General features: G+C 34.9%; 5 protein-coding genes across 8 annotated transcripts in view; 2 read left to right on the top strand and 3 right to left on the bottom strand.

Moving 5' to 3' along the window:
* Positions 1 to 719: 719 nt before the first annotated feature.
* LOC117231777 (AP-2 complex subunit mu) lies at positions 720 to 3,725 on the bottom strand. Of its 2 annotated transcripts, none has more exons than XM_033490517.1 (5): positions 3,572 to 3,725; positions 2,611 to 2,991; positions 2,275 to 2,525; positions 1,940 to 2,196; positions 720 to 1,863 (listed from the first exon to the last, which is right to left on the bottom strand). In XM_033490517.1, exons 2-5 carry the CDS (start codon positions 2,948 to 2,950, stop codon positions 1,383 to 1,385), a joined length of 1,329 nt encoding a protein of 442 aa, XP_033346408.1. In that variant the 5' UTR covers positions 2,951 to 2,991; positions 3,572 to 3,725; the 3' UTR covers positions 720 to 1,382. The 2 variants fall into 2 exon arrangements, with proteins under 2 accessions (XP_033346408.1, XP_033346409.1); XM_033490518.1 differs by having other exon boundaries at positions 3,379 to 3,667.
* Positions 3,726 to 4,103: 378 nt separating this feature from the next.
* Positions 4,104 to 6,094, top strand: LOC117231770 (peroxisomal membrane protein PEX14). The gene is made up of 4 exons (XM_033490498.1): positions 4,104 to 4,427; positions 4,662 to 4,985; positions 5,062 to 5,297; positions 5,796 to 6,094. The coding sequence occupies exons 1-4, from the start codon at positions 4,371 to 4,373 to the stop codon at positions 5,977 to 5,979; spliced, it is 801 nt and encodes a 266-aa protein (XP_033346389.1). The 5' UTR covers positions 4,104 to 4,370; the 3' UTR covers positions 5,980 to 6,094.
* A 1,035-nt stretch (positions 6,095 to 7,129) lies between these two features.
* Positions 7,130 to 12,318, bottom strand: LOC117231771 (CTD nuclear envelope phosphatase 1 homolog). Of its 3 annotated transcripts, XR_004493016.1 has the most exons (7): positions 12,301 to 12,318; positions 11,061 to 11,579; positions 10,298 to 10,364; positions 10,018 to 10,219; positions 9,627 to 9,844; positions 8,477 to 8,651; positions 8,077 to 8,207 (listed from the first exon to the last, which is right to left on the bottom strand). XR_004493016.1 is itself a non-coding variant. In XM_033490499.1 (5 exons), exons 1-5 carry the CDS (start codon positions 11,157 to 11,159, stop codon positions 8,062 to 8,064), a joined length of 732 nt encoding a protein of 243 aa, XP_033346390.1. In that variant the 5' UTR covers positions 11,160 to 11,579; the 3' UTR covers positions 7,130 to 8,061. The 3 variants fall into 3 exon arrangements, 2 of the variants coding, with proteins under 2 accessions (XP_033346390.1, XP_033346391.1); XM_033490499.1 differs by lacking the exons at positions 8,477 to 8,651; positions 12,301 to 12,318 and having other exon boundaries at positions 7,130 to 8,207; XM_033490500.1 differs by lacking the exons at positions 8,477 to 8,651; positions 12,301 to 12,318 and having other exon boundaries at positions 7,130 to 8,207; positions 11,070 to 11,579.
* Positions 12,319 to 12,554: 236 nt separating this feature from the next.
* Positions 12,555 to 15,351, top strand: LOC117231769 (mRNA-decapping enzyme 1A). The gene is made up of 4 exons (XM_033490497.1): positions 12,555 to 12,981; positions 13,461 to 13,914; positions 13,994 to 14,476; positions 14,563 to 15,351. The coding sequence occupies exons 1-4, from the start codon at positions 12,773 to 12,775 to the stop codon at positions 14,797 to 14,799; spliced, it is 1,383 nt and encodes a 460-aa protein (XP_033346388.1). The 5' UTR covers positions 12,555 to 12,772; the 3' UTR covers positions 14,800 to 15,351.
* Positions 15,338 to 26,790, bottom strand: part of LOC117231773 (BMP and activin membrane-bound inhibitor homolog) — a 26,887-nt gene continuing 15,434 nt past the window's right edge. Inside the window, exons 2-3 of the mRNA XM_033490502.1 lie at positions 16,889 to 17,140; positions 15,338 to 16,407 (exon numbers count right to left, since the gene is read on the bottom strand). Coding sequence (XP_033346393.1) covers positions 16,154 to 16,407; positions 16,889 to 17,140 — 506 coding nt within the window. The 3' untranslated portion in view covers positions 15,338 to 16,153. The remainder of the gene's footprint in view (positions 16,408 to 16,888; positions 17,141 to 26,790) is intronic.

Genomic DNA, 26,790 nt, shown 5'->3' with positions numbered 1-26,790 from the left:
GATTTAATACAGCGATTATTTAACAAAAATAATAGTATTAGAAATGTTTATTTAATTGAAGAATTTAATTAATTAAATTATAAAATATATATGAAATAACAATACATTTGATTGATTTCAAATTTGAATGACTACACTTGCGTGATTTGACTCTATTTGTAATTTGAATTATACACGTTAGTTCGTTTTGCCGTGAAATCCCGCGAACATTATTGTGCGATTGGTAGTGAAATTCATGTGAAAAAAGAAGCCGAAATTTGGGATAACATCGCAATTCTTGGTCTCGTTGCTGCAGAAATAACTACGAATGGTAAGTTTATATAATTATTATAAATTATTACAAAAGTCTTAGAGTAAATCAAAGAGAAAGTAACGGAGAAATTTTTAGCTAATACTCAATTACAAGTGTGACTGATTTTGAAATAAATATATGATCATTTTATCGGTCACGATGAAAATAAGAATTTTATCCAAAAATAAAAAATCATATGCGTTTTAGATTATTACTACCGTAAAAAAGATATAGAGAAGATTCAAATTCAAAAATAGCAATCATAACTGCCCTTTCGCGGCCATATTGCATTTTCATTCTGTCGTTACATTCGAAAATTATATAAACAATATAAAATATGAACAATATAGAAAGGTACTTTGTAATCAACAATATAGGAATCTACCATTTAACGATTAACGTTATTTTAAAAAATTACGACATAACATAACATTTTAAATTACATACATACTTTATTATGCATATGAATTTTAACATAGAGAGACAAAATTATTCCTTTACAATGAATCGAGATATTCTCTATTCATTTTCATAAATGACAACAAATATGTTCAATAATCTAGACTTTATTGAGCGCATTTTAAATATCATTCACGGTGTTTAGCAATTATTTTAAATTTTCTCGTTGTTACGATACCAAAGAGGTCATGAATTTTTATTTTATAAAAAAGAATAAAAAATGCCGTTAACGTAACGTATAATGAAGTATGATATAATACATGTATGTTCAAGATTAAAATCTAATCCGACGCATGAAATTACATAAATATTAACTTTCACAAAAGTTGGAATTTCGCTAAAACTCAGATAGAATAAAATTGTTATAGAAAAAGGTTCTTAAAAAGAACTCACATGTTACAGTAAAATATAACACGCGAAAGAAATTAGATTATAAAACACATTGGCACAAAGATCTTCCCCTCTTGGTATCTATCCATTTATACGTTTAACCATTTATACGTTTAATCATTCGTCAGTTAATCTAAGTATTTCAAACAACTATTTAAATATGCGCCGTAAAGTGATAATTTTGAGAAAATCGTATTTATGCCTTGAGGTTACTCATTTACAATAATGCGATGAAACGTCATTAACATCGTGTCTCGTATAGACCACTTCGGCCTATGTATCTCACCCATTTTATAACATCATGATCGGAATAGTTCAATTTGGATTCAAATACTTTCAAGTACCGAACTTTGAATCCAGAGGGCGCAAATGGTACTTCGAAATTCATCGATATAGGCGGCCGGGTCCACCTCTTTTTTGTATCAGTTTCAAGCAAATCGATTTCCGCTGATAACTGAGTTTCTTTCATACCGGCCATACGTTTAATTTTCCATACGATAGCATTTTCGGATGCTTTATATTTTGCTTTTCCTTTCAAGCAAATCAATTGTACTCCAGCGGTATTCAGAGGAGTAGGTACTCGAACTTCGATCTTTTGTCCCAACAAAGATGGTTTAAAGTTTGACTTCAGTACTGCTTTCACTTCCATCTTTGTACGTCCCACTTCACGCACTAATGGAATTACGCGGAAAGGCAATGATATATCTTTGGTGGTGCGATATCTGCAAAACATTACCAACAATTATTAATTAAGATTATTAGTTTTACATTCATAACGTTTCCCCAAAGGATTTTTACCTCATCAACTCAAATTCTCCATCAGGAGGTATGAAACTGATAGCATGTTCTGTCTCGAATTTACTAAGCTTGACACACTGATGAAATTGGCAGTCATCGATTACAACAACAGGTTTCCCAGATCTAGCACCTGTAGGATCATCTCCACCTCCTCCCAAACCGCTTCCACCTTTCATACCTTTAGCCTCCATAACAATCTTATCATTGATTCCAAACTTGCATTCTGGCATTCCAGACAAATAAGATTTCATCACAACCTGTTACGGTAGAAATGTTAGATTAATAAGTTTTCCAAAACCTCAGCTGTTCCCTCATTTTATCCCTTGAATAATAACCTTCCCAGCAACATGTGCACTTAGCACTTGCCCTTGAGGGCTCATTAAGAGATTCACATATTCAAGAACATCAAGGAATAATTCATTACGTCTGTACTTGATACCCTCTCTTCTCCATCCAATCTGACCAGTTACTTGGGAGGTTATTTGAGCCTGTTCTTCCTTTGTTGCAGATTTTACTCCTTGTTGAGTAATGAATGTTTTCAACACTCCAGTATCACAATTCTGTGGATACCCAAAATCCAAGATTTCTGGACAATAAATTTAATTATACTTTAAAAACAAAATATTTTTTGCTTATGGAAATATCTTTATATGACATATTAAGGTACTAACCATCCAAAAGCTCATAGATTAGCACAAAGTTGTTCTTGATATTCTCCTCAGAAATCTTACCAAAATATGATTGCATAACATCGATAATTTTTAATAAGAACTCAAAAACCATTGCAGCATTAACATTTTGTTTAGTAACAGCAGCCAGCCAAATATTAGCACGTTTTATATGAAAGAATGATGTTCTGGCAATATTGGTAACAGGGGAGCGTACTTGTTGCCTAGCATGGATAACATTGACACGAAATGCATCAACTGCATTTCGTCCAATGTCATCTCTATATACTCTGGAGATAAGTACCTCTCCCTTATGATTGTAGACAAATAAACCCCCTATCATTTTGACAGAGGGTACCTTTTATTATTCCAATTACAATCAATCTATAAACACATAATATTTATTTATTACCATACAAAATTTTGGATTTATCAAAATATATTTGTAAATCTTATATACTTTCTAAGATAAAATGTATCTAATATTTAATATAATATATTTATCAAATTTAACACTTTTTTAATTACAACCTTAAAATGTTTAATGTTAGGAATTTATATATAATGATGAAAATCTGTTGTAACATAAATATAGCACGTATTAAAAAACATTGTTAGACGTCCAAAAGAATTAAAAATCAATGAATGCAAGTAGTGATATGAAAATTTTTTTGGGACAATACTGTATTAATTCAATTCAAATACTATAAGGACTAGCTTTGAAGAAAATGAGAGGAGCAATTTATCTAAAAATTAACGTAAACTTCTTACATCAAGTAAAAGATAACGCCCCTTTTCTTAAATGACATTTGAGGTTCTCTAATATGTCTTGTAAACGGTTAGTATTATTGATCGGAAATGAACGGCCTATATCGTAAGCACTATCATTATCGAAAATTCTCCGAAAATTATGAAATGCAAATATCCATAAATATAAGTTTCAGAATTGTAAAAGATCACTTACACATGACTCTTAATGCGATTAATAAAAATAAGAGACTAATTTGTATCAGCCTCCGAAACGTACAGTAACAGTACCAACCTACTGATACAAGTGCGAACTATCAAATGACGAAAGCAACACCCACTTCTTTATACTACGTATCTCAAAGACATACTATTACGATAAGTTAAGTTTAAAATAACAATAGATTAGTATAATATATAGCAATGAGTTGTATCGAAATTTAGATTTATCTATCCATCATTATGATTGCAAATATCATAATTATAAGTTTATGGGGCAAGTAGGGTTGTTGTATTGATTTCAAAACCGGTAGTTGTACATTTATATGTTTAATCACTATAATAAAAATATTAAAAAGATATTGAATTTATCAACAATTTACAAGTTTACAGTCTACTAATTAAACTCTTCCTTTGCACGCTCAGAAAATTTTTTGTTTGCGCTGATTATATTTCTTTATGCACGTAATACAAAAATTCAACAAAATATATGTATAAGATTACACTCTATGTTTTTAATGATGTAGCAAATTCATGTTTCTTTTGTTATTTGATATCTATACATACGATATATTTTAATTAAATATAAAAAACAGAGTTCAATAATTTTCTTAGTAGATATTTGAAAATCTTCTTATACCCAAAAGATACTATATCAAGTGTTTATACCAACGCCTGCGCGTTGTAATATTTTCGGATACATGTGTACCTAGTATTACAAAATGATTTACATAAGAAAAAACTGAATATGAATACATAGTTATGATACTTTCGTTAAAGTGATCATACCTTTAATTATGGCTATGGCTAACCAAGATGCAAATAATAATAACCTTGCTTTGAGGGAAAATTTAGTAAGTTATTATTATTCTTAGGCTATATATATGTATATATATATATTTACTTATGTATATTTATTTAAATATCTTAATATTTTATCATATATTAAGGAATTTCAGCAGAACGATACGAAGTAAAAGTAATCATTGATTGATTATATAAGTATTAAGGATAAAATGATGTAATAAGTATACATTTTTTGTTAAAAATATTTTAATATAAAAGGTTGATAAAAATTTTTCTTTAAGGTAAAAACAGCAGTAGAATTTTTACAAAATCCTAAAGTACAAAGTAGCCCTATTGGACGTAAAGAAGAATTTCTTCAAAAAAAGGGTTTAACAGAGGAAGAAATTAAAAGAGCATTTAAATTAGCTTCTATTGACATAACGATTGATCAAAATGTTGTTCATAATTCAAATGATTATACAGTGGTCCCTATTCCACCGAGACAAATGTATCCATATTTTCAAACATACCCATACCAAATAACTCTTTTCCAAAGAATTAAAGAATTCTTCAATGCTACGGCTTTAATTGGAGCTACTATATATTGCATTTATTGGTTTTACAAGGTATTATCGTATGTACATAGTGCAAGCCTTACTTTCAAATCATGTAACAAGTTAATCGTATTGTACTTCATTGTAGAAATTTATTGAACCATTTCTATTTGGCCGGAGAAAGAAGGATAGCGTAAAGGATTCAGTTACTGAGTTAGACAAGACTATTCAAAATTCCATGAAAGAAGTAAAAGAATCTATTTCTAAAGTTGAGGGAGATGTGCAAAAGTTGACACAGAATCGATCTATGGACCCAATGGTACCTCAATTGGTACAAGAATTGAAACAAGATTTAGCTAGTCTCAAATCTTTACTTTTATCAAGGTATAATATACATTTATGTATGTAATTATGCTGTAACATGATTACATATTGAAGTATATTACGACACAATACGTAATCAACAATTAGAATTTATAACATTTATTCCTATACAAGATAATCATTCTGTTTATACATCATATACTATTTTATTTTTAAATTTATACAATAATCTTAAGATATAATTTTTATACAAAAGTTTTTTTTCTCCTTCTTTATGCTGATTCACACACATACAAACATGCATATATTTCAGATCCAATCACTCAAATACATTCATTTAAAAATACAAAAGTAAAAATTTTTTTTAATAAAAAAACTATAAAATATATCAATCAAATTGTGATTGATTACAAAAAATATGTAAAAAACACAGATTCTACGTTTAATATTCTTGCATAATTTTGTAATTAGTATTACCAAAATTGTATAAAATTTGTACGTAGAAAGTCAAGTAATTTACAATTATTCGTATTTACTAAAATTTTGAATTTTAAACAGAAAACAATTTCCAAGTGCGCCAGCATCAGTACCATCTATATCTATACCAACATGGCAATTAGATGCTGCAGGTACAAGTCAGGAAAAATCAACTGAACGAGAAGATGATGCTGGAAGTGGAAGTAGCGCTAATAATTCAGATAGTTCTCTGGAAATGATTCGCGAAGATCCGCCTAAGGTGTAAATTCAAGATAATTCATAAACATTCACTTCCACCATAACAGTCTTCAATGTACAGAATATTCTGTGATGTCTATTAAAAGAAATAGATGATTTTAATCACGTGTAATATATATTAAGATTCGAACTTTTACTCTTATTATATTACCGATTCAACTTTTATTTTGACCAATTCTGTGTTGACTTTTGTGTCCAAAAGTCACATAGTAATCGTTTTGGTTCCTATAAAAATGTAAAGTTGTTTGTAAAACAAAGGGACATATATAATGCATCATATTTTAAATAATATTAAATTTTTGTAAATGACGCTTGTTACTTAATTTTTATTTATTTTTCTTCTTTTTGGGAATCTCTGATAGAACTAACATTTGTTCGGCTTTGATTATTAGCATCAATCTTCCATCCCTGTTGTTAAAGGCCTCAAATATTGTTTAATAATTTTATGATATTGAAATAAAAAAGTAAATAAAAAATAAAACATTTTCTTAACAATATTCCTAATGCACAATCACATTACTATTTAACATTGTTTATTACTTAGAACAAATCATCTATATGAAATATTTAACGATATAATGGGAAAGGTATAAAAACCAAAAATACAAACTAGCTTTACAAACTAAATATGTACATTTTAATTCATATTTGAATTTAAAAAGACATTCGCGATACATAGAACCATATTAAGCCAAGGAATATATTATACAAGTTGCTTTGCAGTGTATATCTGAAATTAAAAAATTAATATTTCCTTGACATATAGATATAATTGCATGTATGTGAGCATACATACATGTACATACAGGTATACTATGTACAGAAAGACATTATTTTATTAAATGTGGTGTAATCCTGCTTTATCTTATACCTATTACCCATGGCTACTCTTATTACTTTGGGGAAATAAATTACTATTAATAATATAAATCCTTGTGAGCAATTCATTTGATATACGTCAATAAATAAACAAATGTTCTCAATCATATGCAATTTATTTGAGAACAAATTATTATTTCAATCTTGTGCACATGGGCATATTTTTTTAAATTGAAGTTTTATGATTAAGTGAAACTAACATTTATATATATATTTATGTATCTATATATATAAATGTTATGTGAAATGTTTAATGGCTTGATTACACTTTTCATTCACTCAAACCAATCATTCTGCAACAAACACATTCCTCACCATAGTACAAACCATGTAATCTTCAATATTACTTTGAATGCTTAAACAAGCGAACAAATGTACTGTAGAGCTACATGTACGATTACATCCGTTCACTGTTACTTTATTCGTCTATTTTTTTATCTCTTTAACATCGTACATTGCGTTTTAAAGAATTTTAATTTTTTTTTAAATTTATTGAAATCAAATATCGCTTCCTCATAGTTCTTTAATACTTCTTTTTATTATTAGGTATATCCAGGATAGCTGCCTCACTGATACAGTGAGTTACAGCGAAGTCCATTTAAAGTGTGACTTAGTAGTAGATTATCCTTTTTTTAATACTACACTTTAAGTTTAATAATATTATATATAACAGAAATAATTTGTTTAAAAAATATAACACTTTTTTATCATGTGTGGCAAAATACTTAAAATGTTTTGCATATCTCCACTTAGAACAAAATTATTTCAAGTAAAATATATAAATCTATGTTAACTGAAAATCTTGATCTTTGGCAAATACATTTTTTTCTTAAAAAGCTCTGTATGTTTGTCGTGTATGCATGTGTGTATATGTGTAATTGTTTTTGCGTATGTGTGTACCATTCGCGTACGTACATATATAGTATTGCGCACACATGAACATAACGAAAATACCAGGATATTTTGTGCTAATGTAAATAGTTTGGTTAAAGGTCCCACTCCCTTTCAGACTTACTCGCTACAGTTTTGTTTTCTAACGAGCGTAGAAAATGAGGACAGGGTGTGTGTCAGGGATCATTGTCGCATCGTTTAGTCAGCATCCTAATGTCTATTAACACAGTACCAGTAACAATAATCCTAGATTAAACACGCTAAACGTTTTGTAGTTCGGTCTCTAATAAATCTAATTTATTAATTAATCCAAACTGTGCTACCAAGTATGATGTAAATGTAAATTCCTTGAAAGAACAGACCGCACGTCCTGTGTAAAACGAAGTGCATCCAGAACTGGAAGTAAACTTAACAGAGCAGTATCTCCCGCGTCGCTAAACCATGACTTTATTGGTATTGCATTATCTGCCATAAACAGAAAAAAGGGAATAAACAATTGCTTTCTAAAAATGCTTAACACGTGAATAACATTTTTAAGTCTAAAATATCTAAAAACGAAATATCAATTAAAAAATTATAGTTGTCCAATATAACATCCAAGAAAATCCGATTATACAACACTTTCTTTATGTAAAAATATACTACTCAATTTCTAAAGAATGGATTATGATTTTCTTGGATGCTGGAGATAAAAAGCATTGAATAAAAATAAAATCTAATCTTTAATCTAGTACCTGATACACAGGAATTATTAAAAAAAACGATTAAAACAGTCGAAATTAGTTCATTGCCAATTCGGCGTAGTGTCCAGTGCTTATTCAAGTGGAGGAGCATTGGCAATTGAGCATATTTTACATCTATCCATAGGCCTGTATTCAGTGCTTGCTTACAGAACATCAACGCTGATAGCTGCAAATAGATACGTTTTTCAATAAAATTTATCTCTGTGTTCGATTTCATTATTTGTTTACCCAGTCAAACTATATAAAATGTAAGTGTAGGAACTAAACGACATGAAAGAAAAATTATAAAATATGTCAATGTTTTCTCTGTTATTAATGCGCGCAGCACCGTTTATTTAAAATAATTACAGCAACGATCATAGCAACGATAATAACAGTAATAGATACACCGAAATTGGTTTAAATTAAAAAATTAATAAATTCGTTCTAGTAGAAAAAGTTTCATAAAATAAACTACGTAGTTTAAATAATGTTTTAAATCTTAGTTTCGATGTTTTAGTTTACAAAATAAAATTGCAATGATGGAATAATTTGATATCAATGGCTGCATAGACAATATAAACTCATAAAATAATATATAATTCTGTATTTATCTGTATCCCTAACAACTACAATCGGTACACAAAACGTCTTTAATCATTAAAGCATATGGACATCAGAATGTATTTGTAGAATGTTATTTATGAGTGCAATTTCTGAATGAATTTGATTAAAAGTTGTTGAGTAATGAGATTAGGAAATATTTAATCAATATTTTTAATGTAGATCGAGATAGAATTATTCCACTACACATAGTTGTGCACATGTAAGCAAGTTCTGACTACAGGTTGTGATATATAGTACATGATACGACAATAGTATTAAAATTATAAAAACAATCCTATATGTAAATATGTATACTAAATTCATGTATATATTCATTTCATCTTTTATTAATCGTTTTTGTATTTGTAATAATTTGTTCACAATTATTGTTGTATCATGCATAAAATTAAACAGATTTAGAATACATGATTATTTTTAATACATACGAAAAAAATTAAAAAATTAGGAAATCGTGTTAAATCAGACAACTACATTATAAGAGTCATGAAAAATTAATATTATTGCATTAAGAAAAATAAATATTATGAATACTTACGAGGATAAGCCCTGTAGGCTCCAGGACTGTTATCAAGTATAAAGACTGACGCTAGATCTGAACAAATTGCAGATAGATCTTTAGTATAGGAACCCATTTCTGGTGTACAATGTTGTCTATAGTATCTTCTTCTTAAAATACCCCTGTTGTTATCTAACTTTTCTGCAACAGCTGCTCCATAGATTTCCATGGAAGCAGTGAAAACCACTAGTTCGTACCTTTAAAAAGAGGAAAAAGAAAGAACATTTATTTTTCAATATATTTAATAGCATATGTTATATTAAAAATATCAACAGTTCATAATTGATATGATTTCTTATCTAAAGGCATAATAGGTACAAAGTCTCAATTGAAATATAAATGAAAGTTATTTTCTGATAATGAAACTTACCATTGACTAACAATATCTAGAAAGAAATCTACATGTGGTCTTTTGTGGACAAAAAATCTGACTGGATGTCTATCTATTTTCACCTTAAGAATAAAATCTGGTGGTGTACCAAATCTAACTGTTGGCCTTGCTACTCCATCATGATGGGAGTGAATTAATGTTTCATCCAAATCCAATACTAGTACTTTCCTTTTAACTATACCTATAATACATTTTAATTATATATATACATTAATAGCTTATAGCAACACATCTAACATAGAATATCAGTAATACTTACTAAGTCTGTGCCTTGACAATGGAGATAATGGGAAGATCTCATATTTAACAGGTTGCATTTGTGATATCTAAAAATGCATCAATTATAAAACATGAATTATTTATTTCATATTTAGCATATGCATAATAATGCCTCCATTATCAACATAAATAAGCAATAGAAATAATGACTGAACGCAGTGTGCTTACATAAAACATATTTATATTAATGGAATATGACATGTGTAAAAATAGGGGGTAAGGGAAAGTAATTAAAAGATTCCTCAAATTAAGATACTTTATTGTTTTATGGTAAACAAATGTCATTATTTACCTGGCTGTTAAAATATATCTAATATGTGAGAAACACAATATATAGAACATAATATATACATCGTTTACTAATTAAAAACGCTGATTAACAATGATATAGCAAAAGCATATGATACTTCAAACCTCATATGACCCTTCAGAAAATATGATAATCATGATTATTCTATATGTTTTAACATCAAAAGCAAAAGAAAGGGATTACAATGTTAAAGAAAAAGGCTTTTAATCATTGCACGGAATGTTTTAACGTAATTAACGCTGCATTATGAACACGCTATATTGTGACAACATGATCATAACAAATATTCACTGGAACCGACGGAAGATTGTTGTAAATGGAGAAACATGAATTAATGTATTTAATGGAGAAATTGACACAATACCAGGAGGATATTATGTTATAAAAATTGTAAAGGAAAAAATGCTAGTAGAGGCGCGAAGCACCTACTTACGGCTCTAACCTGCTTCTTGAGGAGAAAGAAGACGCATGTCCACAATCGGGAGGCCATCAAGAGGAAAGCTCTCATCCCCATCTGCAATTGCTTCAGCATCTCTACTGATCTTCTTACCGGGCCGAAGTCCGGCAACACTTGATCTCCAGTCTCGCCTACGTTAGGGTCTCTTTTTCCCTTGCAACACTCCACTTCACGTTATAGTATTATACAAACTTTATCGTAAACAAACGTCTTTTACGCGAATAGGAAACATGGAATCTGAATATTCATCAACATTACGAACCTTCCGCGTATAGTGGCGGCGTGCACATACAAATACGCTTTTCCATATCTTGTCATGTTTCGGTAAAAACTACAGGCAAAATCTATGTACGAATCTTTTTCACATACACCACGCAGTAGCCGCCATCTTTCGCACATCGACCCAATTTTTCCATGCGCTTAGCTAGCGCGCATGATATTCTCAAAATTCTACTTTATGTGTACCATACACCGTTTACATTTCCCGCGAGCCGACTGCATAAGAGAAAATTGAGAAATATAATGATCAGACTAATCATAAATCATTGTACATATATATACATATATATATACACACACACACACACACACACACACACATATATATATATATATATCTAATAGGATGGTATTATATAATAACAAGAAGTTCATTCATTATTCAAAAGTTTAAATGCAAATTTCGGATTTAAAACATTGTTCTTTTAAGTTTTCAAAGATTTGTATTGCATGTGATTAATTAAAATCACATCTTATAAAAAAACCAATACTTAGTGTTCTGTACATCATATGTATTAATGAATACAACAAACAAAACAACACACTCGATTCTGTCGGCAAACAACAATTAGATAAGGAATCACCAAAGTGTTATCACTTTCTTTTATGGAATGAAAGCACGAATATCTGCTATATCAAATTGATATTAAAGCATGACATTCAGTTTTTGCTGTTATCAAAAACTATACCACGCGGTCAATTCTGTTTTTTTTCCCTATTCATTACAAAGATGACGCAATATTTGATCATTTCATTGCTATATTCTTCCTGAATAAGTTAACAAATTAATATTATTCAAATTCACTAGGAAATCGCCAATTTATTCTATCATCTGGGATAATATTAATTAAACAGCACGAATTATTGTTTAGTAGGAATTTATAAAAAGTATTACTAACTATTTCTGGACACCTCTTTTTGGATTAATAGAACTTACCGTAAAAGTGAAAACTTAAAAATAACTTTCTCTGGGGCTTGTAATTTGCAATTATATACGTTCAAATATGTATGACCAGCATTACAATTATGTTATTCTCGTATTATTGGTTTAGATTTTCAAAATTTCTGTCGATTCGATTGGGTAAACTGTCGCTTGATCCTCCTCTCACAATTCAGCGTCCATTTCAATAAATCTGATTGCTCGGTTTTACACCAATCAAAAACAGACGTTGAACCAAACGGAAAGGAAGCGTCGGCTTTCTGTGATGTTACTAACTCGCAGATGTAGCAACGGTATCAACCTTAAAATCTAGTATGACGTTTAATATACAGGCAGCTGCTTACGTTAGATCAAAATACAGTGCTCTTAGTGATTGGCTTGCACGACTAAGCTAAATTTCAATTGAATTAGGAAAATACCGATTATTCTTGTATTTCATAAACTGTACCATCAAGCTGTAAGGAGCACGATGACGGATTTAACAGGGTTACGAATGAACGTGGCCGCTCTGAAACGGGTAGACCCCTATGTAAAAGATATTCTGGAAACTGCGACACACGTAGCACTTTATACCTTTAACGCAGTTAATAATGAGTGGGAAAAAACGAATATTGAAGGTGCTCTATTCGTATATTCGCGAAATGGCGAACCCTATAACAGTGTTCTTATCATGAATAGGTAACGTATAATGTATATACATGTATACATACATATACATGTACATTTTTGTATTGTATTTGTCTATATTTTTTAAACATATTACAAATATTAAGCGTGCGAGTATTAACATATGTATAATTTATACTATTCATTAATACATTCAGTGAAAATAATGTTCTAGGAAACATGTTTTATAATTAAAGGCACAATGAATATTTTAATATTTTCTATAACTCATTATTTCATGTATTGTATTAGAAACATTGTTTCTATTAGATTTGCATTAGTAAAACAAATTAATGTATATGATTTAATTGCAATATTATATATAGCTTGCTAGGTATTTGAAGTATCATAATACTATATACCGTATAGTGTTCAGCAATCTTGTTATAGGTTATTATTTGACATTATACGAAAGATAATTATATATCAAAAAAAATCTGTGCGAGTCTTAAATAAGCCTATTATTTTATGTATTAATAACATTCTTACAGATTAAATACAAATAACCTAGTAGAGCCAGTTACGCAAGGTTTAGATTTACAACTCCAAGAACCTTTTTTACTCTATAGAAATTCCAGATGTAATATTTATGGCATTTGGTTTTACGATAAAGAAGAATGTGTACGCATTGGCGCAATGTTGAACAAACTTATTAAAGAATCAGAGGAAAACCGCAAGACTTTCAATAAACCTGCTGTTAACGTAAAAAAAGAATCCGGCCCTAATGCGAGCAATGTTGATATATTTAGTATGCTTAGTAAAGCTCAAGAAGACTTTAATACTAATAGAAATAATAATAGTAGTGGAGGTGGTATCAAAGAAAGGCATAGCACTAAATCTCCATTAGGTACTCCTACAACTGATGATGTATCTGGACCATTAGCTGCGCCATTAGGACCAGATGTTACTTCACAGAGTGTAATGGACTTTTTTGCAAAAGCAAAAGTTAGTATTACACGTTCAATCGTATATAGTGTTTTAAAGTAAGGAGTTGGAAATATGTTAGATTTTACAATCTTTCTAGGTTAATACTGGTCACTTTAAGGCTGGAGATCAGCCTACTCCAGGGGGTACTGTTGCAAACGAAAGTAAGCCTTTGCTTGCTCGGTTAATGTCACACCCAGCAGCTCACACAGTTGAACATATTGAAAAGCAACACAGATCTATAACCCCTCAACCAGCTACTCAACAACAGACTACTCCAACTACTATATTGACTGCTAACAGTGCTTGTAATGCAACAGCTTCGAACAGAACTAAAAAACGAAACAGAACTGCTTCTCAACAAGATTCAATGATACCTACGCCTGCGTCTATAACTCAAGAAATTTTAACACCTATGAATCAAAATACTGCCGATACAAATGGAACAACAGGATTTCTTAGGATACAGTCACCCACAAATGCATCAACTTCTACTTTAACGAATCATCAAGCATCAGATATTATTGGTCCTAGCAATTCAAATCCACTCGCATCTTTGTTTGCTCATGCATCTGCGACAACGGTGAGTGGATGTATATATCGACTCGTGTTAGGTTGTATATTTATATAAGTACGCGAAATTTGAAATTTTTATTTTAATTCTATCAGGCATCGGAAGATATTATTACGCCTCCCACTCTATCAGGAAGAGGATCAGCACCGGCATTAATTCCTCCTGTTATGTTCGCTGCCCCTAGTCCACCTGAACCTTTAACCAGACCGTTAGAACCATTGACAAAAAATCAGTTTCTTCGAGCCTTTAACTATTTATTGAGAAGCGATCCCGATTTTATCAACAAACTTCACGAAGCTTATGTTAAATCGTTCGGTGAAATATTGTCCTAGAACTATAATTTGTTAACCGGTATAAATGGAACCCGTCATGCGGGTTGTGACGGTCGACTGATTATAGTATCGAGCGAAACCTAGTATTTCTATGTTACATGTACATAGATGGAACACAATGTCCTGCTCGAATTTCAATTGAACTTGACTGGTAGCCCAATTTTTGGGAAGATCAAATCATAAATACAAATAAAGATACATACCTTAAACAGTATTTTTATAAGCTACTACACTTTTTCCCATGAAAAAGAGTGAAATGGATCATGGATGCGTAACGAGGTATAAAACCTGTGGAAATTGTAAAAGGAAATGAGACGAGGAATGTGAAAATTGTACGATTTTAAACTGTGATGCCAAAACATTTATATTATACTAACATTTTATGATTACTATTTCGAAATGAAACGAGACAAATTTTCTGAGCTGATCAAATAGATTACATATTTTACGGAATAATGACATACCCTTCCTATATATCGGGTATCGGTATGGTATGTATATGTAATTATAAAAAAAGGAGGAAATAAATAGAGACCGATTACTGAAAAATTATTTCAATGTATTTTAAGTCGATTTTCGTATCGATTTGTCCCTCATGAGTAACACGTGTTGTAAAACAAAGTCGTGGTACATTTAATAATATAATTATCATACAAGTTATGTCATACTATCACAATATAGTATATTTATATGGAATACGATTACTATGTCAGGAGTACGTGATGTACTAGAATAACTGATTTGCGGAAGAAGATATCTTATACAATTAAAAAAACAAGTATCAGACTTTTTAGTGTTCTTCGTTCATTTTTCATCGATATCGTTTCTCGATGGAAAAAATGATTCTTATTGCAGGATTATATGTGTATCCCTTGAGATTATATTGTAACATTACTATGGTCTTCTGTCTAAAACCGTCTTTAACATTTGAAGTTCGACGATATCGTAAAACGCGATTACAATTACAATTTGTACGCCGCCTAAATAAGCGAATATCATTTAATATACGATACAAAATACATAATCTATTTACAATGCTACAATAAAGGCGTTATCATGCGTATCATTTTTTTCTTTCTTTTTTTTTTGCTTTTAATTAACGTCATGTACAAAGGCCCTGTTTTATTGACCTTTTCTCACTCTTCAATCTTTCCTGTGATCATTCACAGGATCGTCGTTCAAAGGAATTGCAGCTATCGATGCACAACACGCAATGTTATAATTTACAGCAGTCGCTTTTTTCACAAAATTCACAGCCAAGTGGAGCTATACAAGCCCGCTAGCTTTCTAGTTAGTCTTACTAATGTCTATCCGCTAGAACACTTTATCGAACGTCTTTGGGATTGCGAGATTATTAAACGAGAGGCACTTTCGGTGATCCTAATAACGGTGGTCCATTATCGGGCATTTGATGTGATCCGAGTTTGTTGCTTTGCGTCGGCACAGGCTGAAGTAATCTAGTGGCAAGAGTGGCCAGTATCAGTAGAGCGATTAGACCGCAAATCGGTACAGCGATTGTGGCAGTCTTGAACCATCCATCTGTCGCTTGACCTCCGTGATTGATCGGCTGCACCGGACTGAGGAAAGGTCGTTGGTCACTCACCAGTACTGTTAACAATAAAAAGTCTTTCGTTACATACCTAGCTGTTTGAAATAAATTATGCAAAACGTTTCATTATTCATAAATTCACACAACCTTCGACTTTCGCCATTGTTTTAAATCACCGGTTCGAGGCTTCGTAAAATTCTCTTCCTCTCTCTCTTTCTACATATATATATATATATATATATATCTTAACACATATTTATCGAACAAGTGGAAATCATTGAACTCAAGAATTTTTTCAACGTATGAGAAATAAATTTGAATAATCGAGTTAGAAGGAAATGATATTGTGTTATCTCGCACTATCTATACAAAACGAACGGAGCGTGACTTGTATTAGAAAAAAATTCGTTACAAAATAAACGCCGAGACGCGTACGAAAATAGCATTATAGAGAAATGCGAAAGCGCCACTTCCGATGGCATCGCGTCGAGTTAAGTCCACGCAATTTTAATGATCTTGCAATGAGAATATTCATTCAACCTTGAAGAGTCTTGTTGAGCCTGTTTCTCATGGCTGGGCTATCCACGTGGTTACAGAGATCTTGTTCGCAACAGAGGTATCCCGTAGGACATTGCTGTTCTTTGAAGCTCTCATCGAGGCAGCCACTGTAGGCGCTATGTTCTGCTCTTAATAATGATGGATAAAAGCAGCCCCTGCCACGGCACATGTATCCTTGAGGCACACATTCCGGTTGATTGCAATAACACCTCACTTCTCGGACGTATGGCGAGTCTGCGAATGGAAAAAATATTGAGATTAATTAATTTTTGTTATTACGAGAGGAATTCAAATCGAAAGATTTAACAAGATTAAAAAGGACCGGTGAAAAGAATTGCATGCGAGGACATCAAGTTTATAATTTGAGAGAATCACGGCAATGAAACAGGAATACTATTACGAGATCAGCAATACAAATTATCTCCAGCGCTACGCTCGAAATTGTCGGACAGAGGGAGAGAAGTTTGAGGTCAGAGAACATTCTTCTCAACTGGAATAATACCGAAAGTGCGATAAAGCGAACAAGACGTCTTTCGTTTTTCACGCTGTTTTTGATAATAATAGCCTTGATTGATAATAGATGATTCATTCTGATTAATGAAGCAATATTACGGTTCGTCTTTACATACGCTAGATTCCCTTGTACTTGTCTCCAACATCTCGGATATAACAAGATTCTATCAACGAATGTATATACTAGTTAAGCGATATACTGCACGTTCTACTAATTGATTACATTTCATCTTTATTTATAAGCTCTATTTATAAGTATAGTGGATAAGACAATTCGAGCGATATAATTCCACTATCGTTAAGCGTTTTCACGTTCAAGCATCTTAAGCATAACTGCGTTGATATACTTGGCGGTCTCCCTTAATGAGTACCCGACTGAAAGTCATAAAAGATTATACCCTGGTCGTTGCAACAGCTATACAGAGAGCTTACTTTCGTTTACCTGCCGGCTACCAAGCCCTCCTTCGTTCGTCGATGAGACTTATAATTTTATATAGGCTCGTATAAATATCTTAGTACATACATAATTCGACAAAATGCGAATCGGCATAAGATGTATATCTACGAGTACAGCGTATATCTCGCTAACGTATTTGCCAAACAAATTTCTTAAAATAAATGGTAGAAGGACAACAAATTTTGATAGAGAGTAATGTTTGAGATGTTTTGCTCGAACAGACTACAACCGGGGGGTCTGGAAGAAATCCACGGCGAGAAACAGGCTCGATACAACACTGGGACCGTGCTTGACATAGCGTAAATATACATTACACCGAGAGAGAGTAGAGTTCTCTCCGCGGTGTGTTAATGAGGGCCGTATGAAATAAACAAAGAGACACGGAGCAGTTCGCAGTGACTAACCATCGTACCGCCTGTTTATTATGATAATGCGAAGCCATCTTTATCCGTGACTTTACTCTCGCCCGTTTACTCTTCTCTCAGCCTCTCCCTTCACGTTTCCTTCGGCCAACGGAATAATTTATTTTGCTGCACAAGCTGCCATGTGGATTTCACTGCAACCAGCTACGGTTTAACGAAATAATTCATTAGCATGATTGAACGTTGCCTCTCGACTATTCTCATGAAACTCTCAAGGCGATATCGCGGCAACCTTCTTTTTGTCTTCTGTCATCGAGAAACAAAGCGACGCAACAGATCGATCGATGCGAAACTTCGATATCACGAAGCGTGTCAGTCAGACCCTTTTGTCGGTGGAACAAAGAACTTTGGTTTTGTAACGATTAGCCGCAGCAAACTTGTTTATTATGGTAATGCGAGACCATCTTTATTCGCGATATTACTTCGTCTACCCCTCGAATCCTCCCTGCGTCATTCCCCGTTAAACGATCCTTTCTCCCTCGACGAAACTTCTTACGTTCCCCTCTTTCTCCGACTTCTTGCTAATAAGCTTGCAACGATGCCCTGCCTCTGTCTGCCGTCTCTCTTTCTCTCCGTTCGTCTTTCTTTTTCGTTCCTCGTCTTTCTCGTTTTCTCCTCTCTCATCGCGCATCTTCATCTCTGTCGCGTCCACGAGGCCCGCCTGATCGGCGAATAAAAAACGTTAAAACAGCCGAGTCACAAAAGAAAGATTAAAGTGGAGAGAATATATGGAGAGAGGCATGCGGCCTCTCGTTGTGTGCACCGTTGCGTTGTTGTGCCGCTGCTCGCTCGGTTGGTCGGCGGCTCTCACGAGCCTTCAGAGCGACAAAGCCACCGGAGACTCGTAAGAGCCGTAAGAGGGTTTCAGGAAAACTTCTCTTCGTAATTCTCCAGATTACGTAAACTTGTTGCGACTAGTTTCGATCAAACGCAAAGAGTCCTCGTTCATCGAAGGGTTCTTCATACGAACGACTCGGCCGTTCGAAACTTTTACGAAGATTCCGTTCTGTTTATAACGTCAATTATAACGTAAGTACTTTTTCTCAAAAAGTATCCTCCGATGATGTAACCTCCGATACGACGTCTATATTTTATCTTACGTTACGGTTCAGTGAGGTAGTTTGAAGTTTCTCCAGAAAGGTATACACGCCTTTCTTTTTTCATCGGAGCCGCGGAACGTGGTTAGGAGGAAACTAGAGAGAACTGTATCTACTCTGTGGAGTAAGGGGAGAAGGGATGAGAGACAGAAGAAGCTGGGGAGAAGGGCTTCGTGTGCGTTTAAAATAAAAAGGGAAAGAGGGAAGCAGCGGGAGGTCGAGAAGGCCCGGGCAAAAGAGAGATACGGCCGACATGCCTGGAGCCGAAGAAGACCCGTCCGAAAACAAACAGACTGCTTCGCGGGGTCGTTCGTTATGCGTCCATGGCATATTAATTATTTCCCGACGGGCTCTACCCCCTGTCCCCCTCATTCTCTGCCCATGTTGCTCGTATTTCTTTTTTTTACATTTTTTCTTCGGTTGCTAAACGATTACAGGTTCGAGAAGCACGTGAATCGATGTTCTCCTTCGATTTCTTTTACTGCATTATTTTCATAACAATTTCTCGATACGCACAGTGCGAGTGTTCAGGCATTTTTTATCAAGTGCGCGAAACATTTGCTCAAATCGGTTGGAACTAACGATTAAAAATGTGAAACACGTGGTCAAAAGCGAAGCATTGCAAAATTCGTTCCACATTCGACAGATTGCCTCGATTTAATGACGTTATAATCCGTAATTTATGTAAATGCGCGCGTGTGTGTTGCGAATTGAATAAAGATCACGGGAGGAAAGGGGAGAAAAAATATACGTTGCGATGCCGCGGGCAAAAAGGTAGACAGGTCTGAAATGCTTGACGAACGTTCTCCTCTGTGTGTTTTGCGCTCGTAAAACTGTCCGATTTCTTCGGGCATGATTGGCGAATTCTTCGTATCCGTATCTTTCGATAAAAGCTTCTAGCGACGCACACTACGGGAGTACGCTTTCGATGATACTTAACCTTTAACATACTGACGTTAGATATGTGTAGTCGGCCGGGACATCGGATATATCTAACGAGATACACGTGCTGGTTACTTGTAACTCTCAGATAAGCTTGTTTATTTGTTAAAACTACAACAACAGGCTCGAGGGTTCATTTCATTTGCTCTTTATCTGGGATTAAATATTCATTTATGTAGACGAATTCCAAATACATCACATCTCACTCTGTTGCTCGTTCGTGTAAAAGTTAGCTAATTAATCGAATACTTTTCGCCAATTAACTCGCGAAATATATATTTCCGATTTCATATTGTATGCGTTGGATGAAACATTTTGAAATTTCATTAGCACCGTAACGGAACTGTTACGATTATACCGGCAAGAGTTTCAAACCAATCTGAAAATCTATACGTATAGAAGTTATAAGATCTTTACTGTAAATCTGTATCGAGTAAAATTTGGCTAACGGCATAAATGGCCACTTTAAACGTACGAAAAGCGTTAAATACGGTCGCAGTGAATTATGGCTTATCGATGTAATGGACAAAACTCGTGTATGATCGTCGGGTCTCGTTGCGACGCTAATGAATTCTCAAAACGTCTTGTATAATATACACAAAATATGTTCATAAATTTCAACGTACGTAAACGCAATGTTCTTTAAAACTATTTTCTCATTAGGCTTCGTTAGAATTTCACTCGGCAATAAGAAGCTCGCTGGGCAAAGCCCGGCTCGATCGACGTGGAATTCAACGAGCAAAAAGATAATCGATACTCGCGTCGATAACGAGTCGCTAAAAGCGCTCTACGAAGGGTTTATCCAAACGACTCGTGCAACATGCCCGAGGATAGAAAGCCGTGCTCGACGGAAACTTGATTTGAACGAGCCCCGTTGTATATGCAATTAGAAGAGCGACGACCCATGTACATACATGCACGGGTTGCGTCGTGGCTGAATGTACACCACCGCCGGGAATGATGAAACTAATGAGTTTCTCTCGGTTCCTTCAAGTGTATCCGTAATGCACGTACATTGCGTAACAACGTCCCTCGTATGCGCGCACATTTATTTAAATCTAGTAGATTTTATTTTGTTGCAGAGGACGTTTAAGAGGAGACGAGCCGCGGCTGCGCTAATGGCATTACTTGGCCAATTACAAGGTGAACCGAATCGTCGATGACTACGAATATTGGATTTTCTAATTAATAGGAACAACGTTGACTTGTTATGTAATGATAATTAGTGGCCGTTGTCGGGTAACGCCGATTAATTATCAGCTCTATTCGTTTCGGTTTAATCATGCCGAGATTTATTTTGCTTCGTTGGTGGTATACTATCGAATACAGGTAATTCGCGATCTCTGTTCAGTCGACGAGGGAAAGGACACACGCGTGACTAATTTCACAAAATTCTCTCATTCTGCTTAGCTAAAATATTCTATCTGCTACTACAAGATTTATCGAGGAAGTTTTATCGTTTTCTTTGTGCGATCATTGTCCTTTTTTTCCGTTCGATTTAATTATAATTTAAAAAATGCTAGACAGGATATTTTTAGCAAGAGGGACACGGTAAGATTCGTATTTCGATTTTTGTTTCCTTCTCACCTGATCGCGTGTTACTCTAACGAAAGCGTGACGAGAGAAAGTTTATCGCTGTTCTCAATTGTTCATTCCGGTAACCGCGTTATGAGGTAATTGTTAAACACAGAGTGACTCGGTTATCTTAATTTCTAATTAGTAACGTCCATCGTTCTAAATTGCCGCAATTAGTATTCTACTGGGACATGAAGCGCGTTGGTGGCCAAATGTCACCATAGCAGCGTTGAATTTCACAGGAGCACACCCATGGTTACGAATTCGTGTTGTTTCTGCCATGGCGGAAGAAAGTTATCATTACGCTACGGGATCATTGTCGCTACGGGGAAGAAAAAAGAACAGACATATCGAGATAACAATCAGGGATTACGATACAGCCAAGATTACAACTCCCGGTGACCGTGTATGGGTTCGCGTGCATGGAAGACGAATGGCTCGCGAGAAAAGGGGTCGTTTCATCGTTTCTCAATCTTGGCAATGGTACACATCGTCTTTTGTGCGTGCCTCATCGGCAGCAGGTCTACCGGGCCTGTCGAACGAACGATCTTTCACTGCTAACATGGCAAGATGCTACGGAATTCGAAACGATCTCTGCGGTCACCGAACCTATTTAAATCTATCCAAAGCGACATAGAAAATTCCTACAAATGTTCGATAGTCCCGTAGCGACAAACTCTTTGACTTAACATCGGTATAGCATGTAGTTAACGTAAAATTCGAGTACGAAATAGTTGCACAAAAGTCAGCCAGAAGTAATTCTATAGTAAATGTTCACAATGCTTAACTATACTGGGTTTCTCGAATTTTTGTATCACAATTTCACTGCCAAATTAACAAAGAAAGACACTTTTGGAGTTTCAAGACGTTTATGCATAAATTTGCAGTATCGTTAATGCGCCGATTTTCTAAGTCCAATCATCCTGAATTCTTCGTCGTTTTGTTACATCATCGAAGGGTTAAACGATGTCGGGTCGAAAGGATAAAAAATCAGCGTTTCTTCCTCGCGTAAGAATATCTTTTCCCTTCTACTATGTGCCGTAACACGTGTAACAGTTATTACCTAACTCGCTTCCATCCACGTCTCGACGATAATTCGCTGCAAGGATCGACAGATTGGAGGACACGCGATCCAAGCCAGAAATGGCTGGAACGAGCGGCGGGAGTATTAAGGTAGCGGTGGGAATTATAAACGGTTTTTAAAACGACAAGAAACAAAAGGAAAGAAAGAAGAAAGGTTGGTGAAACGAGTCACGTCCTGCGATCCACCGCGGGACACCTGTTCGTGCCCTGACCGCGAGTGGGCTATGAACCTACGGAGTTATGCGAAAACAAAAAGGTCCTCGAGAACGAAAGGTTCCTCATCGACGCCGAAAGGAGTGGTCACCGAAGAGAAGAAGAAGAGGAAGGAAAGGAGGAGGATGGAGAAAGTAAAGGAAAGAAGGAGGACGAGAACAGAGGGACCGGTCCTCGGAGAGTTCCCCGAAAGATTCGTGAGAACTTTCGTCGAGCTGGCACGCTGTCTTCGTGGTATTCGAATACGCAGGTCGTCGGATCGATCCACAGGAAGAAGGTTAAGAAGCGATCCGCGATGAATGGGATCGGATACTGAACAAATTTGGTACACCTTTTATTGGCTTCCTTCGATATCTCCCATCGGTGGATACCTTTGCAGTAACAGCTGAAACTCTTCCACGATGGTTTCTCAATTATTGGGATTTATAGCGGCACGCGAGAGTATTTGAACATTTGTCATAGAAAATATATATATGTCGGAGATGAAAGGACACCGGAGCCTTCCCTCTGGAACTTCGGGAAAATCCATAAAATTGTAATTAAAGTCTACAGCTGTAATTAAACAATTTGCCGTCATTCTACCCAATTGTACTTATTTGCGATTTGTGACAATAAGCTTGGGCTCAAGGCGACAATCAATCGCCGAACGTAGCCGCGGCCAACAGGGCGGGCGCTTCGTCTAACAAAGGTGTGGAGTGGTAATATGGCCCTCATTAAAAGAAATACCCGCAGAGGTACTCGACAGTAAACATTTCAACGGTTCCTTCGGGCAAAATGATTACAAGATGTCGATGCACCTACGCAGCACAAGTTCAGCTAGCTTGAGGACCCGCTATAAACCTTAGGATTTTGTTAATTAAGTTTCTTTAAACGGACAAGCAGTCTTTGTCCCAAATTTCTGAACGAAGGCTATCCTCGACGAATCCGATGATCTCGTGTCATTCTCTCGTGAGGTCGTATTAGCGAGTGACTTAGTGTCTGTACGCTCGGTGGATATTCCACGTTTTAACATAGAGTCCGACTTAGATTTTGTGAGCATGTACATCTATCATCCCATTGACCGCGGATTCGTTATCGAACCTAAGACCATTATCACTAGTGTCGCGAGTGTCTAATCGCCGCGGTTGACTGTCAAGTCTGTAGTATCCATACTCGTGTTAATAAACCATACCTTGGTTGTACCATAACGATGGCTAAGTCCAATGAAGATTTATCAAACATATTCTTTTTACATATTATACATAAAACATATTATACATATTCTTTTTTCGTGCGTTATATAAAACATTTAACGAGACACGACTGTCATGCTTATTTTGGAAAAATTTGAAATCAATCTGAAATTGCATATAGATATAAGAGCTATAAGGCCTTTACTGTAAATTATTACTATAAAACGCTAAAAAATTAATGTTCAGGATAAATTGATCACCATGGTTGGGTCTTAGTGAAGTTGGGTATCTTAGTGAAGTTTTAAAATGTTTCGTATAACACACACAAATGGTTTTTATAGGTGTTCGAATACTGTGGTTAGTCGCTGTATGTTTGATAGGAATTTTCGAATTGGTATTTGAAATAAAACAATATGAAAGATTTTCATGAAGCTATGCCTCAATACAGACGACAGATATGCTAATCGTTGAGATTAGTAGCGATTAGTAGAAAGCATCTAATTGGGTCGTTAAGTTAAAGTATATGGATGTTTCTTTCACGGAGATTTTAACTATGAGAATACTGGCGGGATCAGGACAGTGGACAACCGATAAAAGCTGTAACTAATGGTACCCATTAAACGGGGCCGGGTACCGCACCAAATTTAGTTGACTCTTCATTGACTTGCAACGAAAGACGGCCCCGTGTCTCTCTCCAGGAGGTCTACGATAGGTTTTATTGCAGCTGCGTGGATATTTTGACCACGCTGAATGGTCCTGGATCATCAAGGTACGCGCATGCCATGGCAGCGTTATATATAATCTCAAAAGACAACTGTGCATCCGTTTAATGGGTTTGAACTTCTCCTTTTTTCCTTTTTAAGAAGGATGACTGGCCAAGAACAAGGTACCGATTAAACTTTTTCTCCTCTCGAGGAGATTTCATGTTGTGTGTGTGTGTGTGTGAGAGAGAGAGAGAGAGAGAGAGAGAGAGAGAAAAGAACAAAGATATCCTTAGCAGTTTTTTATGTCCGATATTAAGAATGAAATTAATTTTCTTACCAAGCAACTTTGCGTCTCGGGTCTGATTGGAACGCTGTCTCGGTTAATGATCTTGAAATATTTTTCGTAGATGCACAAACAGATTAAAACCACAATGCTGTACAGAACATATTTCGTCGAGTACAGAGTACAAGAGTATTACAAGGTTACGCGAAACAGCCATATAATACAATGGGGAGTAACGGGGTGAAGCAATTTCTGTGGGCAGGGGCAACGATGCAAAGCGGTTCGCCGAATGCACGACAAGTGCACCCGCATAATAGGCCGGTTCTTCTCCCTTCCTCTTTTCTCAGGCGGACGACTGGTCAGGAACCCGGAGCTCAATAAAACTTTTGCTTTTCGTGGTGTTGAGAAGTCCTTCGCTTCCTACCATGGAGATGCGAGCCGGGACCGGATTCCGCGTCGAATGGAAGAAAGGGCTGTTTAAGTTCTTTATCGACGGTGACACGAGCCAAATCAATTTCACGAGTGTCCGCTTTCTCAGGTGTCGTAATCTTCTTCGACGAAACTTTACGTCTCTTTGAAAGTCGAAAAGTTTCCCTGCCTTTCTTTCGTCGACCAGATCAGACCGGTATTAGGTCAGAACAATTTAAGAGACAAGCGGAACGATAAAATTGTTATTTTTTCAATTCTCAGTCGCTATCCCGATATAACCAGATGATTTTTGAAGATAGTAAAGGAAATGCGAGTTACACGAGGTTTACGTCTTTGTTTTGAAGCTGTTTGGACGATTTCCTAAAACTTTCATAAACCTCGATCGATGTTGGCTCTCGTAAAAATCTACGAAGATTATTTTTTGGCAGACGAGAAAAATTGTTAGGACCTTTGTATGCAATAAGTTTGGTATAGGATGATTGGCAACGAATGATTGGAATGTACGATATAAGCAATTGATCGTCGTCGATCGATATCTGTACAGGCGTAGTCGTAGTAAAACTGACAGTCACGCGTATCGTGTACAAGTAATTATCATCATTTTATTAAAGGTGTAAATATAATCGCGAATATACATAACAAATCGTTCCATTTCGGTGTACATTGTGGATCTGTTGGTCGATTAGGAGACAAGTGTACAAGAAAATTAAATTACCACGAAGGTAACTCTACCGTGGACGCGAGACTTTAAATCACCATGTAAATCGACGATACGATCTTCGGACATGGAAGTGCCCCTCTGTACGTGCAGATCGGTTTGAGTCAATTAAATAAGACGAAGCTTTACTTGGTCGTTTCGTTAGCTGGCTCGCCATCGGCGGTACTAATTTCACCGATTGTATCACGAACGCGAACGAAGAAATTTATGGGGCCTAATGGGCCGAATAAAGATTCGTAAATCGAATAGAAGTAATAAAGTCAAATTGAATTCGCA

The sequence above is a fragment of the Bombus vosnesenskii genome, unplaced genomic scaffold (assembly GCF_011952255.1).
Source record: "Bombus vosnesenskii isolate JDL3184/JDL3185 unplaced genomic scaffold, Bvos_JDL3184-5_v1.1 scf7180000013273, whole genome shotgun sequence".
Lineage (NCBI taxonomy): Eukaryota > Metazoa > Arthropoda > Insecta > Hymenoptera > Apidae > Bombus > Bombus vosnesenskii.
The sequence above is the reverse complement of the archived record's forward strand: the minus strand, read 5'-3'. Positions and strand labels throughout refer to the sequence as shown.